General features: G+C 37.3%; 3 protein-coding genes across 5 annotated transcripts; 2 read left to right on the top strand and 1 right to left on the bottom strand.

Moving 5' to 3' along the window:
* The first annotated feature begins 356 nt into the window (after positions 1–356).
* arhgap45b (Rho GTPase activating protein 45b) lies at positions 357–14,639 on the top strand. 3 transcript variants are annotated; one of them, XM_056759774.1, is made up of 23 exons: positions 357–674; positions 2,169–2,559; positions 3,742–3,885; positions 6,344–6,428; positions 7,091–7,163; positions 7,319–7,346; positions 7,501–7,635; positions 8,067–8,128; positions 8,216–8,326; positions 8,407–8,487; positions 9,210–9,377; positions 9,487–9,624; positions 9,746–9,936; positions 10,043–10,146; positions 10,229–10,327; positions 10,828–10,929; positions 11,011–11,174; positions 11,258–11,446; positions 12,498–12,635; positions 12,754–12,992; positions 13,074–13,311; positions 13,447–13,549; positions 13,974–14,639. In XM_056759774.1, the coding sequence occupies exons 1-23, from the start codon at positions 372–374 to the stop codon at positions 14,318–14,320; spliced, it is 3,633 nt and encodes a 1,210-aa protein (XP_056615752.1). In that variant the 5' UTR covers positions 357–371; the 3' UTR covers positions 14,321–14,639. The 3 variants fall into 3 exon arrangements, with proteins under 3 accessions (XP_056615752.1, XP_056615751.1, XP_056615753.1); XM_056759773.1 differs by having other exon boundaries at positions 7,319–7,379; XM_056759775.1 differs by lacking the exon at positions 357–674 and adding an exon at positions 706–1,229 and having other exon boundaries at positions 7,319–7,379.
* A 300-nt stretch (positions 14,640–14,939) lies between these two features.
* On the bottom strand, positions 14,940–16,780 carry polr2eb (RNA polymerase II, I and III subunit E, b). Its single transcript, XM_056759778.1, has 8 exons — positions 16,610–16,780; positions 16,292–16,466; positions 16,069–16,184; positions 15,910–15,990; positions 15,776–15,834; positions 15,545–15,623; positions 15,279–15,347; positions 14,940–15,048 (listed from the first exon to the last, which is right to left on the bottom strand). The coding sequence occupies exons 1-7, from the start codon at positions 16,664–16,666 to the stop codon at positions 15,282–15,284; spliced, it is 633 nt and encodes a 210-aa protein (XP_056615756.1). The 5' UTR covers positions 16,667–16,780; the 3' UTR covers positions 14,940–15,048; positions 15,279–15,281.
* A 1,041-nt stretch (positions 16,781–17,821) lies between these two features.
* On the top strand, positions 17,822–20,404 carry gpx4a (glutathione peroxidase 4a). The gene is made up of 7 exons (XM_056759779.1): positions 17,822–17,997; positions 18,150–18,244; positions 18,357–18,501; positions 18,590–18,741; positions 19,549–19,573; positions 19,900–19,959; positions 20,051–20,404. Exons 1-7 carry the CDS (start codon positions 17,947–17,949, stop codon positions 20,081–20,083), a joined length of 561 nt encoding a protein of 186 aa, XP_056615757.1. The 5' UTR covers positions 17,822–17,946; the 3' UTR covers positions 20,084–20,404.
* Positions 20,405–20,410: the final 6 nt, after the last annotated feature.

The following is a 20,410-nucleotide window of genomic DNA, read 5'->3' as shown; positions in this document are numbered from 1 at the left end:
AACAATGCAAAACGTCTGTATCGCATTCTCAGCTAAATGACATGCAAACAAAATCTAAAATAATCTAAACTACACTTGCAGTGTTGAATGCAGATTTCAGTGTTAAAAAGAAAAGTGTATTTTGCCGTGAAAGTGGGCGGTGTTTTCAAATTTAATTAAACAGCACCAGGTGACAGAAATCAACATGCGTCTCGAGCAGAACATGTGCCAAAATGACGAAAACAGATGTTTGCGTGTTAAAACTGTCGCGTGAATTTCTTTCAAACTCTTAGCCGACGTGTTTCGTTAAATCCAGGCCTCATGTTACCACACACAAGTGCAGTTTCACTTTTCAATGGAGAAAAAATCGAGAAGCGGATGCACATCTGCCTATGTTGTGTGATGTGTGCGCGTACGTTCAGTCAATGTGCGATCACGTAGCACGAGCGAGACAACAGCACGCGCTCGGAGCCTATGGGAGTAAACAGACTTGTAAAACTCGCACCGGTGCATTGAAATGGGGATCAGGGGGGTGGGCAGGGGGGTTATGTCGTAAAATTAAAGAAATACGCGTCGGATACAAACAACACAAGCTGAAAATGTTCTCGAAAAGGACGAGGGAACTGATAAAGACGCACTCCATGTCAAAGAAGAGCCGAACAGGAAGCAGCCCGTCGCATCTCAACTCTCCATCAGTAAGTGCACAGCATCTTTAGTCTTTTCCTCCTGCCAATCAACTTGATTGACATTTCGGTCTCGCGCCGAGTTGTTTACGCGTCGGTTTAGTGGTGGCTGGAATATTTCCTTTATTTGTGTGTGTTTAGTCCGACTTTAAGTTTATAATATGGACCGTTATGTTGTCTAAAGACTTCACTTCCTTGGTGAGATGTGGCGCAATATGCTTCAAGAAGATGCGTTCCTTTAACTCCGAGGATCGCCGTAACCTTAATTGTTTGAAATCTTAAATGTACTGTTATATATTAATTCAATTTTAATTTGGGTCTCGATTTGCATTGAATGTGGTCATTTTATTTTCGTTTAATGGCATATATTGCATTTAAAGGCACTTGAAGTGCCCCAGATGACGGAGCTTAGCCGACTTTAGTTTTAAAAGTAGACTGAAAATGTTGAAGCGAGGAGCAGGTGGCAAAAGCTACAGCCCGTACGCGACGAGTCAGAGAGTTAAGAAAACGAACAGCAAAAGTAAATTGGACGTCTTGCCAAATAGACCAAACGTTTGGCTTAAACAGGTGGGTTCATACTTTGTTTCTTCTTTAAAATGTGCATTACATTAAAAATAATGCCTACGTTTTGAATGCATTTATGAGTGGTGTACATCTCAAGCAGTACACTGCACAGTGATGTGCCACTTTGTATTACAAAATATGAAAAGTGATTGAAAAGCTACAGTTCATATTCATACTTTTTAAAACTCATGTTTTGCCACTATATTGTTTACGTTGAAAATTAACAGTAAAGATACAAATTCCCGCATGTTTTTCTAAAATTGGTCTTGAAATGTTGAAAGAAAATGTCAGAATCTACTACCTATATATTCTCATTTGTTTGAACGACAACGAACTTATTTTTGGTCTTTGAAAAGTTGGGTTTGGTGTTATGTTGTAGCACAAGTTAACGTGGGACGTTGTCTAAAAGTTCTTTCAAAGTTATAAAAACAAATTTAAGTTTAAAAATCATCTTATCAATATTATAGGGCTTTGCTAAAAGTTCTTATATGCTATAAAAACGTTATCCTTCCATTGTTAGTGGCACAGATGAAACTTTCAGAAATAATGTTTTCCTAACGTAATGGGAATGTTGGCAAAACGTTTTAAAAACATACTTTTTTTTGCTGAGAGGCTTTTTGTAGCCTTTCTTGTATCTAGGCCTATTTTCTAAAAAGAGGAAAACAATAAACAGGCCTAAAATGTATCGTCGATTACATGCTCACATGTTCACAGGGTGTTTTTAGGCCTCATGCGAACTCTGTCAGTGTGGCATCAACTGTAGTCACAGGGTGTGACAGGAAGCAGGCCTCTGTTACACAATCTCTCTTGTGAAAGAAGTCCTGTTTACTAACAGCCATCTATTGTCAGTCACATGTCTCGAGCCTCATCTTCAAAATCGCTTGCTTTAAATTTTCTATACTTCATCCTAAACCCTGATCCCCTTGTTTCTTTTCAATCCAGCTCTCCGCTCTGCAGGAGCAGCCACGAAAAGATGTGGTCGACGGCGCTCCTCCTCACACCTCTGCGAGTTGTTCTACCTCTGTCTTGGAGGTCCCAAGTTCCTGTCCGGGGACCCCTTCGAACCCGCACACTAAGCAGGTGGGCTGCCCGTCCCCGATGGGAACGCTGAAGCGTCCCACTTCCCTGAGCCGCAATCCCAGCGCGGCCGGCTTTCCGATCCAGTCTTGGGTCTTCAGCAAGGGCGCGGGAAAGTCGGTCATTGCCCACAGTCCCTCGCCGGAGACACCGGAGACCACTGTTTCAATTGAGGTTGAGGACATTCCCTCTTTGCTCCGAATAGTGGAACGATTCGCCAAAGCGGTGGAGAAACTGAAAGATGTTGTGCTCGAAGGTAAGACATTCAAATTTGACATGTGGAGACTCCAAAGCTCCCTAAGTATTGTATTATAGACTGTACATTCATATGATAATTGATGAAATACTCAATGCATCACTGCTCGATACTTATTCACAACGTGAAGATTTGCACATCAAACAACGGCCGCAAACATCACCTTCTGCTTTCGATCATGTGATCAGTGGAGGAGCGAAGGGGTGGTGCTGAGTTTGCTCAAGAGACCTTGTTGTTCCTGTAGCTTCAGTTGAATCGAGTTCCTGTGGCGCACCACATTGAACAGGAAATGGTGCTGTCACAGCACCCCCCCTTCCGCTCTCAGAGCTCATAGTGTGGCGCAGTGACACGTAGTGTAACGTCATTCACCGTAAAGTCATACCCCTGAATACAGAAGTCTGTACCTATGGATAAATTCGTAATTCAGAAACGCTTTACAAAGTAGTTCAGTGATGGCATCACAGTACTATTTTCGAAAAGTTGGAAACTTAAAAAATATGTTCATCGTTTATTTAATGCTTTCCCGTCCCCTCATGGTTAAAATCGTTTGTCTGTTTTCTGTTTGTATATCCATTTTCTGGTGATACGTTACTAATGCTTCCGAATAGACGACGATGACTTGGGTTTGGTGGTTTTCCCCTGACCCACACCAATCTGACTAAAACCTTTGCGGATTCTACACAACAAGTGGCCTCGTTGTTTTAAATTGAGGTTGTTTTGACATAACTGTGTAATCGATAGAGTTTCTCTGTTTAAAGCGTTTCTCAGCTCTGTTTCTTAAAAGCCACGAGAGGAGGAAGTGGTTTGCAGACGCGTCGCAGCAGACAAAGCAGTGCTATGCAGTGTTAAGAAACTTACATCATCTGAACCGTTTTGGGATCAGTGCAGATTATTAAGGCCTTCTGTTTCTTTTATGATATACAAACAATTGTTGTAATGTGTCAACAACAACATCTAGAGTAAATCTACACTATCTATAAAATAAAAAAACGTGGATCTGTACACTGTAGTAGGCTTTGTGAGACATGTTTTATTGCACTTAAGCTTTTTGTTGTCCTAATGTTGACCCAATTGCTTCCATTGTGTACCCAATTTATAAGTCACTTTGGGTAAAAGGGTCTGCTAAATGACTAAATGTAAATGTTATGGCAAATAAACAAGATGTTGTATTTTTTTTTTCAGATAAACAGGAGAACCGTCGGCCATTGGCTCATGAATGTTTAGGGGAGGTTTTGCGTATCCTGCGACATGTCATCAGTATGTACCCCCTATTGAACACAGTGGAGACGCTCACCGCTGCTGGCAAACTCATTTCACAAGTCAAAGGTTAGATTGCACAGCAATGCTCAAATCTAAAGGGAACGGAATCTGACGCTATATGAGTGAAGGGCAGGGCCTGCTCCAGGCATGGCCACTTAAACGTAGGTCTTGGTCACCCAATGAGAATAAAAAATAACACCAAAAATTGTTGTATTTTTCTATTGGCTGGAAGCAACGCCACTCTTCACTCACATAGCAGCTTTAGTTGTAACAGAGAAGCATGCTACAGTACATGCTGGAAGCAAAATACTGTGCAAAGGAATTTTAGGCGCACTGCACGCTTGCTTTGAGTTTATTATAAACAGCATGTAAATGTAATTGTGCAGTAAAGTCTGATTCAATTATTATAAAGGGGGTTTTTGGGGTATTATTTTGCGTTGTTAACAAAAAGCCATTATTTGGTTGCAATAGGCTAGATTTTAACCCAATTTGAACTCAATCTCTGACTCCCTCCATATAAAAAAATCCCAATTCATGCTGCAGGTGGTAGCGGAACACTGCGCAAAATAGTTTAGGCAAGCTCACAGACCTCACTAACAACAGCAGATATGATGTAAAGTCCATTGTGAAGTGTAATTAGATTCATTCATTAAAACAGCGTTTTTTTGCAAACTTAAACAGAAGTTCAGTTATGGAGATTGTTCTTAGCCCACTTTATAGGCTTCTATTTATGTCCAGTTTACATAACCGCTTCATTAATGCGTAAAACATCAGTAAAATCAAACGCACACAACTACTTTATAAAAGGCAATAATCAACAATAATTATTTTTATTTTAATCTCTCAGTCTTCGGTAATGAATGCGTGTTTTTTATCTTTATAACATCTTAAATCATTTAAATCCTGCATTGGCAATCATATATTGCAGTGTTTGTTGAATTCCAATAAAAGCAAACCTTAAGAGTGACAGTCAGCAATATGAAGCCTGAGAGCGTGATAATAAACTAATAAAAAAAATCACTATTGTTCCATAAAACATTATTTTTTTACTTTTTCTATCATTCAGAAACATTAGTTTTGTGTCACTTAAAACTAAATAAGACGTTTTTTCATGATGATTCCGTTTTAAAAATGCAGATCGTCTTTTCTGTTGCTTTGACACATTTATTCTCCAGTTCATTTTCTGCAAATAATGCAACATTCTTATATGAAATTTGGGAGAAATGTTGTCAGGAGATCACAGAAATAAACAAAAACTATCATTTAACCAAAACATTCTTATCAGAAAAAACGTTGGATATGATCTCCAAATTTTTTTTGCGGCTTTATGCTGTGTGGTAAATGCCCAACCAGGATATCTGCTAGCCCACCCTTTTGCATCTGGCTGGAACCGGGCCTGGTGAAGGGTGAATCCTGAGTCCAACCCCCCCAACAAGTCAAATGAAATTAAAACTGACAATTCTTATGGAAAATGGTATTTTCCAGTGTTTGTTATAAATTATTATACTTTTTTTATCCAAAACATCTCTCCTGCCAAATGGCATCTCTTCTCTGCATGATACGTGTGTCGGTGCAGAGGTGGGGCTATAATGACTCTCCAACGGTCGTCCAATCAATTCCCAAAGCACAAAATCAAGTCCCGCCCTACATTTTTTTTTTCTATTTCAAGAAGCCAAACCCAAATAAACGTTACAAAATTGCATTCATTTCCATTTAATGTTGTCTTCAAAGTTTTATATTAACAGATTGTTACATGGGTCATTCTCACGAAACTATTGAAACATCATGGCAGTCAAGATTTGATAAAACACACAATTCGCTAACACACAAAAATGATCATAATAATGATAATTGTGTTCTTTACGTTGTACAAAACATAATTTTCACATGGCAATCAATTATTTTTTATGTTTTATTGCTTTTTCGGCTGAAATTCTCATTACCGTAACACGTCCCGGTTTGTCATTTTTAAAACAGACTTTTTAAACACACACAAATATATTTTCTATGAAGTTTGTTAAGTACCTTTCAAATGGCTAACAAGTTAAAAGATAACTTTATATTTTTCTAGTTAAAAACCTAATATTCTCTTGTCACACTGTGTACACGATTTCTCGATACCAATACAGGTAGTTTTCCGCATTTAATTTTTTTTACATGTATAATTAATTTTCAACTCAAATATACTTCATTAATGTTTTACCATGTATGATTAATAAAAACTTACTTAAGACATCAATCGTGGCTTTGCTCTTTTGACAGTTGTAATAGGATGTCATATCTTGTTTAAAATGAATTAAAAGGACTTTTTCAAGAAAATCATGTTTGTCATCTTGAGACCAAGATTTCGTGAGAATCACCCACATATACAGACAATTTCAATTTTTCTTATAGAGTCAATGTATATTTAACACACTACACAAGGTGGATGTTCATGATTGTCTATTTTGATCTTACCGAATCAGTATAATCAGTTTATATGTGCTTAACTAAACCTATATCATCATGTGTTCTTTCATCTCAGGCTTTCACTATGAAGTGTGCAACGAACAAGAGAAGAAAGATTTTGAGAAGGCCATCGAGACTATCGCTGTAGCTTTTAGCAGCAAGTAAGCATTTTGTCAAATTGATTGATTTGTTTTCAACGTTTTACAAACCTAATTTGTGTTATTTGTAGCTGTAGGGGAATAACAGGAAACTGTCTTGTGGCTTCTGCTCTCTTACACTCAGATGGTTTAAAACTCACTGATTTGGTTTGTGATGTCGAGTGGATCATTGTCATTCTTGCCAGTTGTAATAACACGAGTCTTGTTTTTAATACTTGTATATCATATTTGATTCATAAATGGCACTTAAAAATATTCTCGCATCATATTGGTTGCAAAGCTATCTTAACAGGCAGTCTTTGCAAAAATCTGCATGACAATCACAGTTAGTTTTTTGTCTATTTCCTGTCGTTAAACATTGGATTGCATGAAGATGCAGCGTGACGCTGTCTTTCAAGGTACAAAACGGCGGAAAGAGGAAGTTAGTGAACCTATTGAACCGCTTGCCCTGTTATCATGGCTGAGTTTATTACTTCATGTCCACATGAAGAAAACAGTACATTGGCATCACATCTGTCATTCATTCTTTGTGCACAAACAATTTTTTCCATCAATAATAGTTCAGTCAGTTCCCATACATTTCTCGGCAAGCACTGTATTAACTTGTCTGCTAAATGAACACCTGTAAATGTTTCTTAGATCTTTTCTTGATATCTTTTTCTCAGTGTGTCAGAATTGCTGATGGGAGAAGTAGACAGCAGCACGCTGTTGTCAGTGATGCCCACCGAGAAAAGCAGGGTAAGAGAGTATGTCCGTGTTTTTGTACCCCCGCTGTTTAAGCCAGTGAAACTGAAACAGTCTTGATTTACAGGAAGTTCTATATAAGGGTGGCACTACTCTATGGTCACAGCTCATTTATTTATTTGTTTATGATGTTCTTTTTTTATTTTTAGTCTATGGAGAACCTCTCTGGACATGACTGTACGTACACCCGTAGTGACACCTCTGAACTGGGTAGAGATTTTTAAAGAAAATCAGACATTTAACTATTCCAATGAACAGTTGAAAATATGGATAAAAAAGATATATAGTGTATACCTGTATGTGAATGTTCATTAGATTTATGTGTTGACAGTAATAAGTGGAGAAGAGGTGGACATCATACTTCAGCGCAGTGAAGGAGGCGTCGACTCGGCTCTGATGTACGCCAAGACCATCGCCAAATACATGAAGGACCTGATCGGCTACGTTGAGAAAAAGCTGGCACTGGGTAGGACCGTCGATAATCTGATGCTCGATTTACACGAGGCCTCGGAGTTAACGCTTCCCATTTACTTTGAATGGGTGATGCATTGCCGAACTGAATTTTGGGACCGTCACATCACTGCCGTTCCTCACAGTTGAATTTTTTTTTAACTTTTTAAGTGCTAACGCAGCCAATCAGATTGCCGTATACAAGACCGGAGAACTGTTGTGTTGCGTCACTATATCTATGTTAGATTACACAGATTAGTACTTTTAAATATAATGATTCCAAAAAGAGTTTTTCAGCCTGATATTCTCCATTTTTCCATCCATGCAACATCTATAAACACCATCTATAAAAACAACTCTGAAGAACTTCTAATGTAGATTTCAGAACACACTTTATTTTATTTATAAAAAAAAAACGTGCTTAACTTGCAACATATTTCGTTATAGAGCTGGAGTTCTCCAAGGGTCTCCAAAGGATCTATCAGTCATGTAAACAGAACATCACACAGGTGACTTTTGACCTTCATCCGTCTGGGTTTTTTAATGTTTTGTACACACTGTTTTCTAGCTAAACATGTTCTTTGTTCCTTCTTCAGCCCGACATGCCCTTCTTCTCCATCTACTCTCTGGCTCTGGAGCAGGACCAGGAGCAGAGCGCTGGGATGCACCAGGCAGCTGCCACCCTGCAGAATCAGACCTTCATCATGGTACCACATCATTTTTTTTTTTCATTTGCTTTAATTGTACATTTGTCACAAACATTAATCACAAAAAAAATTATTCATAGCCTCTGCTGCTGCGCAAACAGGAGCATGAGAAGAAACGCAAGGAGATCAAGGAGCATTGGTTAAAATCAAAGAGAAAACTGGTAAAGTTAACGTTTATACTTGTAATTCATACAGATAGTTTTAAAGTAAGTAACTTGCAGTGTATCGAGGGAGTTTTCTGTCATTTTATTAATATTTTTGTATTTTAATATCTTTGAATTTAATTTTCAAATAAATCAATATTTTTTATTAATTCAATATTTTTTTTATATTTTTAGTTTGCATTATAAATTATAATTTTTTGCACATAATTTTATTTATACATTGTTATATAAGATTAAAAATCATTTTTTTTACTTTTAGTAATTTTATTTTCAGATACTAATTTTAGTGCCTGTAACTAATTTCCTTTTTGCCAAGGTAACATTTCTTATGGTTATTAATAAAACAAATTTTTGGCTGATATTTAATTTAAATTCTGCTAAGAAATTTTACTTTTCAGTTTACTGAAAATCTATATTATACTTGAGATAAAGAAACAAAATATTTTTTATAGATTTTCAACTAATAAAAACATAATGAGCATCTCAACGTCGAGGTCTTTGGTTTGAATAAAGTTAAAAAAAAAAAGTTTGTGTTTTTTTTTATGTACTTGTTCAGTAAGTGTTCACCCCAAATCACAACAATAAGTTTATAAAATGATTTGACCTATGTAGGAATAACTGTGTAGGCTACAGTAACCTAAAATGTTATGTTTCTAACAGAGATTGCGATATAGAAGCAAATTTTCCTGATTGTAGGAAAACCGCTCATGTGTTTACAGATGGAGTGTGATGCTAACCTACGCCGAGCTAAACAGGTCTTCATGGCACGTTGTGAGGAATATGACAAGGCGAGAACAGCGGCTAACAGGGCTGAAGAGGAAGGTGGAAGCTCTGCCACTAAAACTGTAGACAAGAAGAAACGACTAGAGGAGGAGGCTCGTAACAAGGTCGTACAATTCCCATAATGCATCCCTCAACTAGAATGTCACAGCTAAAAGATCATTTCAAGAGGATCGGTACTGTTGTGAGGTTATTGTTCCAAACTCTTTCTCTCAGGCGGAAGAGGCAGAGGCCACATACCGAACCTGCATTGCAGACGCGAGCACACAACACCAGGAGCTGGAGCACATGAAGGTCACGGTTCTGCGGCAGATCCAAGAGGTCATTAAACAGACTGACCAGACCATTCGCTCGGTACGTATCCACATATCTTAAATGAAATCAATTAAATAAATAGCTCCTCAAACTATCTAAATCAAATTGATTAAAATTTGCATGCTGTTCACCAGTTAAAAAATCTTTATACACATTCCAGGCCACCATCTCATACTACCAGATCATGCACATGCAGACGGTAGCTCTGCCCGTTCACTATCAGACTCTGTGTGAGAGCAGTAAGCTCTACGATCCCGGACAACAGTACGCCACGCACGTCAAAGATCTCCAGATGAGCGAGGAGCCTGAAACCCATTATGAGTTTGAGCATTATTCAGCCTCCATCATCCAGTACGAAACGTTCCTGCAACTTTCACACACAAAGACTCTAATATCAAGCATTATAGATTATTAACCTGGACTAGATCATATGTTAAACGTGTTGTGTTGGATTCAGGCCATCGGCCAGACCCCGTACTGACAGCGGCAATGCTGATGTTCCACACGCTGGAGGAGAGTCGGGAGATACGAGCTGCTCGCAGAAAGAGGAACAGAAGAAGGGTATTTGTGAGACTTTCTCTATTTTTAATAGGTGTTGATCTCTTAACTTGGATTTTTGTAATTCATTGTTTTTTGTTGTCAGCTCGAGGTCACATGACCCACAAATCCTGGGGCTCGACAGTTAGTGACACAGACAGTGTGGGTGGAGGAAGTGGTCTTGGATCTCCTACTATCAGCACAGGTACAACTTACTGGGGCATAAACTGATCAGCCTCTTTCACAAACTATATTATGTTTTTCTATCATATTTATGTATTTCTGTTATTTTTTATTTGTTTATATTTAAACAACCCCCTTCACATTTAGCATGAGAAAAAAAATACATTTCAGACGTGACTTGTCTGTTTGTGCTATGTACATGATAATACCTCAAATCTAAGGTGTTTGGAAGAGGCATGCCATTCAAAATGATTGGATTTTGTTCTTGAATTATGATAGTGTTGAAAAATCTCTTCATTCATGGAGCATAAAATAAGGTTCTTGTCTTACCAATATGCTCGTAACTAAGAAGTTTTGAATTATGCAAAAGTTTAGATTGATATACATTGTGTTATGAAATAATAGGCCTGTGTGGTTTTTATATGTAATATAATTTTAAATACCATAATCATATTATTATTGCATAGAATGATTTTTTTTGCACTTCGTATTCATTTTGATCTCTTTGTTACCAATGTGAAGGTGACATTAGCAAAATAGTTCGGACGGCATCTACAGGAACCATGTCATCCAATGAGGACCTGGATGAGAGAGACACACATATTGCTTCCTTCGAAACTTCAAGTAAGGAACAATAATGGACAAAAACATTTTATGATATTTGTTATTCTAGTGTGTTTCTTACTATATACTCACCTTGAACAGATATAAACGGTATAGAACCCGAGATAGCGGTGCCAACCGGGCCTTTCCGGAACGTGGGGTTGTCGAAAGCTGCTCAGACGCACAAACTGCGTAAACTTCGCTCCCCGTCCAAATGCAGAGAATGTGACAGCTACGTTTATTTCCAGGGTGCGGAGTGCGAGGAGGTTTGTATGGAGGCCATACATTATTTTAACATAATTATCCTTCATTTATGCTTCATTTAATATTCTCCATTTCCATTTTGAAGTGTTTCTTGGCCTGCCATAAGCGCTGCTTGGAGACATTGGCGATCCAATGCGGTCACAAGAAACTCCAGGGCCGCCTGCAGCTGTTCGGGCAGGATTTCTCCCAAGTGTCCAACAACAGCCCTGACAGCATTCCCTTCATTATCAAAAAATGTATCGGTGAGATCGAGCGGCGAGCGTTGAGAATGAAGGTATGAAGGGGAGGTGCCAGCAAATCATGATAGTCTTTAGCCAATAGAAATGCAGGATTATCCTGAGACACGGTGTCCACGGGGTCTTAAGAAGTATTAAAAGTTGATAAAGAAATATAGAGAAATTAAAGGCACTTAAAAGGTATTAAAAAGACTTAAAGGCCATTTTCCAATGTATCAAATTTTGTATCATCTTTTCGTATTTGTCCAAAGAGGTCATATGCTAAAGTTTGTCAGAATTTTATCATTGAATAGGCAAATAGTCTAAGGTCCATTTACACCCGGTTGTTAAATAACATTGTTGACTAATGGGGAAATGCAAGTTTTCATGCAAATGGTTGGAGGATAAGGATTTGGAACCAAGGCTCCGGGCTTTCTCTGGGAATAGCCGTGAGGCGTACGGCTCTGTCTGTCTGAATGCGATTTGCATAGCCTCTGTTCACTTTCTAATAAACCTTGCATTGGGTTAGTCACTCGATTCATTCTCTGGGGGTTCGTTCCCATTCTTCTGAATTATGTTGTGCTATTACAATCAGTACAGTAAACGTAAGTTGAAGTGATAGTTCACCCCAAAAAAATTCTGTCACCATGTACTCACTCATGTTACGTCTTACCTGTATAAATGGAAAGATATTTGTAAGAATGTTATCTATTTTCTGAACTGGAACATCATTGACTACCATAGTAGGAAAAGTACAATGAAGTCAAAGGTGTCCCAGCACTGTTTGTTTTCCTAAATTCTTCAAAATATTAAATGTATATATATATAATAATATAATATATATTTTTCCTACTATGGTAGTGGATGATGTTCCAGAAATGAAAATTGCTGAAAACTCTTACAAGTTAATCTCTTTGTGTTTAACGGAGTAAAATAATGTATACAGGTTTGAAACAACCTGGGGGTATGAAAATGATGTGGCCAATGTATCCGATTGAAACTTGAAATGGCGATGAGGTCTTAAAATGTATGGAAAATGGTCTTAAGATGTATTAAATGTAGCTCCATGATTTCCGTACATGCCCTGTGAAAGTTTTCTCTTTTTTTCAGGGCATTTATCGAGTGAACGGAGTGAAAACACGTGTGGAAAAGCTGTGCCAGGCGTTTGAGAACGGCAAAGATCTGGTGGAGCTGTCGCAGTGCTCGCCACATGACATCAGCAACGTGCTGAAGCTTTACCTGCGCCAGGTGAACCACTGCAATGTTTTTTTATTGAGAATAAGTGGCTATACGTTGTCAGTGGTGGTCACTTGCATTATTTTTGAATAGAAAGGACGTAAAACTGACGGATACATTTCTTCCTTAGCTTCCTGAGCCCATCATGGCCTTCCGCCTATACAATAGTCTGATGGGTCTGGCGAAGGAAAGCCTGGCAGTCGTGGGTCCAGAAGGCGCAGAAGCCGGTAAAGGACCCGACCTGCTGGACCTCGGCCCTGAGACGGACCCTGAACTTCTTGCACTGGTTGACAGGTTAAAAAATCTACTTCAAGAGCTGCCCAAAGCAAACACCGCCACCCTCCGCTACATAGCACGACACTTGAGAAGGTTAGAGACATATTACCTACCTGTCACATTTTATGCTCATGAATAAAGTTCATTCCTTGAGCGATTTGTCCTTCTACTCAGGATAGCGGAGCTTGAAGACGACAATAAAATGAGCCCCAGTAACCTGGGTATCGTGTTCGGCCCCTCGCTGATGCGTCCAAGACCGTCCGGAGCCACAGTCTCTCTGTCCTCACTGGTGGATTACCCATACCAGGCTCGCATAGTGGAGACCCTCATTGTGTTTTATCCCTCCATCTTCCATTCCGATTCCGGACGGCCCGTGATCACCAGCACAACCCGCTCGCAATCTCTACAGCAGGTTTGTGTTTGTAAATGCTCTCTTATGTTGCGAGTGGGAGGGATGACTCATGTTCTGTTTGCCAGACTGAATACAAATATTAATAAAGCAATCATGAAGGGGTCGTATGAATGTGTCTGAATTTCGTTTGTGTAGGAAAGCAGTCTTGATGTAGAGGAACCCTGTTTGAATGATGCTGAAGATCAAGAGGTCGTGGATGAACAAAGCAATGCAGAAGCAGACAAAATGGAGGGTCAGGGTAAGACATTTCTTGTTATTCTTTTTTTTTTTCATTTGTATGTTGCAAATATTATTCATATCATATTTTTTTTTCTGCTTCTATTTATTTTACGTTAGGGCATAAGGGCTGTGAAAATACAATATTTTCACTACCCAATTATCATGCCCAAGAGATTTTACAATCACACAGATTTTTTAATTTATATATTATTATCTATCCATTTCTTTTAATGTTATCAGTCAACTTAATCTTAATTATTTTGGGGGGCAAATGAATTCTGTTCAAAAGTGTAGGAAAGGCATCATATCGTGATAAATGATAATGTGTTATTTAAATACGACACATTTTTTTAAATCACAGTTATCATACTTACAGATAATCGTAACATGCTGAATAATCATATATTATTATATTATAGTGTTTTAATGTTCTGCCATTTTAGACGTCTCTAGTGAAACCCCAGGCACTTTGGAACACAGTCTGGACTCCGATTCCGACCCAGATGAGGAGTCTAGGAGGTGTGAACTGCAACCTCCCAGCCCTACTGACCCATCGCATGACATCATAACCCAAGAGCCCTCGAGCCCACCCGTCCTCCTGGTAACCCTGCAATGCCCCTCTGGTGCAGACAACAACCCCCCTGCCCTCCCTGAGACCGAACCTCCAGAATTAGATGAACCAGAACTACCAACAACCTCGATGGCAGAGTTAAACATCAATCAGTGTAACAATACTACCAAAACACTCTCGAGTTTACATTCAGGTACAGCAAAGCGAATGGGGTATTAACATACATATAGGTTAGGAGATGAAGAGCCAGGGTTTTTTATAATCTTTAAGTATTGACATTATTTTTTGATATTTAAAATATTTTAGCATGAAAAATGCCCTGCATCAAACAGTCAGGTAAATCTTTGTTTTTTTATTTTCTGGGATTTTTAACATTTTTAGCTTTGTTTTTATAAACAAATAAAAATAGTTTTGACTTGTATGCTGTATAATGTGATTATATACATATGTATAACAGTGTTATGTTGAATTATCTCTTGTCGCATAGTTTTACATGTTTGTCCTTTAATAATAATAAAGAAATTGAAATTCCATAAAAGTTCCTCAGTTTTATTTATGCAAACTTGGCTTGACATGCAAATGAAAAACGTGTAGATTATCTACCAGGATAACACCTTATTCAGTGTGCGGGGGACTGGTAACGTTCAATGTTTGTTTCAACAACCATTTGTGTTTTTTAAACTACAAAGTATTTGCCTTCAGAGATGGGTTTCAGAAAAAAGAAGGTAAGTTCTCAATCAATTTTTGTCATTTAACTTACAAGAACGAAGTCTATTTTTTCAAGGTAAGAAAAACTTAAGACATAAGTAACTGTAATGACATACAGGATATTTCAGGACAGAGTCACAAAATTATATTTATTGAAAAAGAAATAAAAATGTTATCAATAACAAGAATGTTCTGTGAAAGTACTTCAACTTTTCAGAAGTCGGAGAGCAGGTGAAATCCTGTCAAAAGAATTTCCAACATGAGTCGTTGTATAATTATGTAAATAAGCATCACAAATTTGCTTGACATTGAATTGCCATGATCAAATTGTAAATTTATTAATTCACTGTTTATTTGAAATGTCACGGAATTAAACTACAATAAAACTATTTCCATATTTAAAACGTAATCATGAATCAAATACATTGTTTAATAAACAACATCAGAAATAACTTGCACTGATACTAACAAATTACTGGACCAATCTGTACGTGATGTACCGTCCAGCAGTCTCACTTGGTCTGATAATCTTAACAACCTGAAAAACACAAAGGACAAGATTATTAAATGACAAATCTAAATTATTTTTTAAACCATATGACTTTTGCTCTGCCATGATATAGGAACAAAAATATTTTTTGATCATACAATCCAAGTAATGCTGACTAAGATATTTTAATGCTGACTTTAGATATTTTTTAATATATCATCAAATTGATTTAATCACTGTTTTACCTGGCCTCTCTTTAGACCAAAGTATCGGGCCACGGGATCCCCAGCTTGAATTCTGGGAAGCTGGCTTTCCTTTAGTTTGCTGGAAAACAGCTAGTCAAGGTTACTAACTTCAATAAAGCACCTTAAAGTACTCCTGCTGCAAAATGAGCAATTTAATAAATGCATTAGTTTTCCCACAACTTGCATGTACTTGCAAATCAAAACAAGAATTTTCTCTGTTAAAAAGGATACTATCTTGCCAACAGCTCGACCACTTCCTCTTTAGTCATCACTATGTGTTCGGGAACAAGCTGAAAGAAAAATAATTATTGCACAGAAACATGTAATACATTTTTGAGTAGATAAAAACAACAATAATGTCTCACCTCGTGTTCAGTGATGTTGATTAAAAGCTCTTGTTGAAGAAACTGCTCGAGTATGTACTTTGGTGCCATATCTACTAGAGACTGACATTTTAAAAGAGAAGATGAATAAAATGGATCAATGTTTCTAATAAACCAAATAAAATAACTTCTGTGACTCACCTGTTTGGCTGAAGGGGTCATACCCATCTGTACTACAATAATGGCCCGTGTGATGTTCTCCTCTTGCATACGTTGGCAGTACATCTTTATGGTTTTGATGCCAACTTTGGGTTCCTCTGTAAACGAATATACAGTACAGATGGTATGACCTCGAGCATTCTTTAGTAGTTTGTAATAAGTTCAATACATGGCTGTGTTAATAGTTTAGTCTATATAAACATACCAGGAAAGAAAACAAACATCTGGTCAGTTGGATCGTCGTTGTGGGCGACCAGGACTGTGAGATCGGTTCGTCGTGGTCGACCCTCACTGGGTTTGTCTCCAAACTGACTTCTGAACTCATCGAGGGTCTGATCCAATTCATCTTGCGTCACTAGGTAACCACGGTCGTGACAGAGCTGCAGAGAGGATGGTGGTAAATACTTAAAATATTGTCATTTCATGAAGGATTCGTTTAACGAGTCTCAAATCCTTCAAATATAGTGCAAGTACAGTATCGTCTTGCCAGATTCGACATAACATTATAAACAAGTTCATTTACCTGCATTATAGTTTTGCGAATTTTCCATAACCGATAAGTCTCTTCCTCGTCATCCATAGTGACCTAAAAAGAGGATTTATAAAATATAAAGACAAAACAGTAGCTCTGAAAACAACACTCTCCGCACGTTTGCTTAGTGTCGCATCCGCATGACGTCAGAGTTACGTCGAAGCCCAACTACGCGCACATTTATTACGCGTGTACAAAATAGATGTTTTTTATTTTTGTTTGATTTATATTACAAGCCACAAACAACGCATATCTAACACGTCACATTATATTTTAGCGTTTAAAGTGTAATTGCATTTAACGTAAAAAAAATCGTTATTTATATTATTTTATATGAATGAAAAATAGAACATTAATAAAAATACAAAACCATTTTTTTTTTCGAAGTGTATGTAAAAACTCACATTTTCCTTATTTGTGTTTAATTATTTATTTATTTATCCTGACGTATTATTAAATCCCCTAACGTGAAAATGAGTTTAATGCATCATTTATTGTTGCTCTGGATTTTTTTCTTAAAACGTTAATGAATCTGTAACTCTTAAACTGTATCGTATTACACAACATATTAAAATATCGATATCGTGATACCTAAACCTTTTTAGTGAAGCTCTTGATTTTATAATCAGTGCGTTAATCGCGTTGTGTAAGATGAGGGGTCAAGTTCCACCATGTAACTTGTTTTTATTAACTGCGTCATTTCACATATAAAGCTGTTGTGTGTTACTTTCAACACGACATGTTCTGTATGTTCCTAAGAATGAACAAAAGTCCACATTTCATTGCAGAAGAGTCCTCTGGAAGTATCATGCTACACAGTATGCTATACTTCAGTGATGCTATACTACGGTACTACTTTTAATGATACTGTTATTGTGAATATAACACACTATTTCTACAGTGTAATGCCAAATGCCACATTTTTAAAACTTCGCTAAACATTGAAAGTCTGCAAAATTTTATATAATACACATAGCTGTTGATCTATCTATGTGGGCCAAGCACCAGCTGGCACCAGCACTAACCTATCAGCTTTTTCAGCTTGTGTAAGATCTTCACCCAATGCCCTATGACCTCATTTCATGTGGTGGCAGATAAAGGATTTATTGTGAAATGCCCCTCCTGTAGATGAGTTGTTTGCCTATAATCAGCTGAAATCCAGCCAATAGGAGAGAAACAGCCTCTGTGTGGAGATAATATTTACAGTACATAGTGTCCCTTATAGGAGCTTGCTTTCAGTGTTGTCGGTGTCTTGGATGGTCAGTGTCTCGAAGAGAATTTAATCTAATACGGTGTGGCGTTTCAGTAGGGGGTACTGTACGGCAGCCATGCGTTGCTTGGGAGCCACTGTCATTTTCTCTCTAGTGTTGCAGACAATGGTAGGAGATGCAGTGTAGACTGGATTTTTTAAATATTGAGATTGATTTGTATGTTTTATTTGTTAAACATGTTAAAAGAATCATTTTTTTATTCAAATGCGTACCTGTATTCAAATATTATGCTAGTGTTTACATCAGTATTTTTTCTTCAGTCTGCAGGGTTGGAGGACTGGCAGACGGCCAAATCCATATATGACTTCACTGCAACGGACATAGACGGAAATGACATTTCCCTGGAAAAATACAGGTGAGCCAGACAAATCTGAACAAAGTATGTCAACTATCAAAGACAATTTTTCGCCGAAAGATATTTTACTCCAACAAACTGGAATGGTAAACAATTGTTGTTCGTTTTGTAGGGGGAATGTCGTCATCATCACCAATGTAGCCTCTAAATGAGGCAAAACCCCCGTAAACTACTCTCAGTTTGCTCAAATGCACGCCAAGTACACTGAGAAAGGTTTAAGCATCCTGGGTTTTCCATCTAACCAGTTTGGACGCCAGGTAGGCTTTGTGGCACTTACTGTAAATAACTGAAATGTTTTAAAACACTATAGATCTGACAAAACTAAATTGTTCTCTGTTTTATCAGGAGCCAGGCACCAACTCCCAAATCAAAGAATTTGCCAAGTCTTACAATGCACACTTTGATATGTTCAGTAAGATTGATGTGAATGGACAGACCGCCCACCCTCTGTGGAAGTGGCTGAAGCAACAACCCAATGGCAGAGGATTTCTGGGAAAGTGAGTTCTTGATTCTTGCTTTGGTGTCCTAAATACAATGCTGTGCAAATAGATGTAAATCAGATTTTTTCTGGGAAAGTGAGTTCTTGATTCTTGCTTTGTTGTCCTAAATACAATGCTGTGCAAATAGATGTAAATCAGATTTTGCTGGGGAGGTTAAAAGACTTAAATTACACAAAGAAACAAGTTTTTTAAAAAGTTAGAATTCTTACTGTTTCTTTGTTAAATTTAACATGCTGAATATTAATATCACATCATTATTTTACCATCAACGGTACTAACAAAAAAACATTTTTTTTCACACATTTATACATTTCGGTATTATTACTCGTATGCAGAAATGACAAGGTACTGGCATAACACTGAGACATAACAGTTTCTGAAAATGAGTCGTGCAAAACTACATTTGATCGTTTTTGTCCTTTATGACTAATACTGTCCTCATGAACCAAGTTCCAGACGTAGTAACCCATCATTGCTTCATCACACCTTCCCTGTGCTACAAAAACTTCTAGAATTTTCTGATAGTGAGAATTGGAAAATAATTTGAATTTTTTTAAAGTTTTTGTTTAATAATATACCATTATATTGTGATTAATGATATAAGCTCAAAATGTACTTAAGCTAAATATACACTACAACATTGATGCAATGTGAAAATAAATATTACAACAATAATAAGTACCACAGAACAAGAACAAAGGTTGGGCGAAACAAAAATTTGTTACACTGTATTATGTTAAAAATTCTTTCATTCTTGAATGCTAACATGCACTGATTGTTTATTATAAATGTATTTCATTTTAGTGGCATCAAATGGAATTTTACAAAGGTATGTATTTTTTTTCTTGCAAACATCTTTTTACCAATGGATTAGTGATATATAAATGAACAGTTTATAGAAATGTCATAATTTACTTTTATTTCATTTGTTTATTACATACACGCAAATAAAACATATAGAAAACTTTTTTTTTAGCTTTTTTTATTCTTTATGGTCTTGACTTGTATGAGAAGCTTCCTTCAAAATAACACGAGTAGTATATAATGAAAAGGGCCTCAAAATGATACAATTTTTACAACTATCATAAACAATACAATTATGTTTTCAGTTTTTGCCTGCATTACTAACTGTCTGATTATTATTATTATTTTCAGTTCCTCATTGATCGTCAGGGCCAGGTTGTGAAGAGATATTCCCCAATGCAAGATCCAAGTGTAAGCACTTTCAGTCGGCTTCGACTCATAAACTAAATCTATTTCAACTGTTTGTTAGGCCTATATTGTATTACAATTCTTTCTCTTTCAGGTGGTCGAGGCGGATCTTGCCAAATATCTCTAAATTGTATTATTTTCTTGCTATCGAATTACCCAATGCTGGGACGTCTCCTCTCTACCTTCTCTCTTACTGACAGCTGGGCATCAGGATGATGTCATCTCATGGACTAATGATGGTGTGTTTTTAAACCCGACTTGAGGAAAAAACAGACCTGATGCATGTGGCGTGCAAACCCCTGGGAACAGTACCAATGTCCAGTGATCAGTGTCAAGAGAGACCCCTACTCCTTTAACCGTCCCTATGCATTTACATAAAATTATCTACATTTATTTAGAGACAAGCATGTTAGTGTTAAATGTGTTAATAAACTAACAGACTCAGTCATTTGTG

This window comes from Triplophysa dalaica, chromosome 10 (genome assembly GCF_015846415.1).
Source record: "Triplophysa dalaica isolate WHDGS20190420 chromosome 10, ASM1584641v1, whole genome shotgun sequence".
Classification (NCBI taxonomy): domain Eukaryota; kingdom Metazoa; phylum Chordata; class Actinopteri; order Cypriniformes; family Nemacheilidae; genus Triplophysa; species Triplophysa dalaica.
The sequence above is the reverse complement of the archived record's forward strand: the minus strand, read 5'-3'. Positions and strand labels throughout refer to the sequence as shown.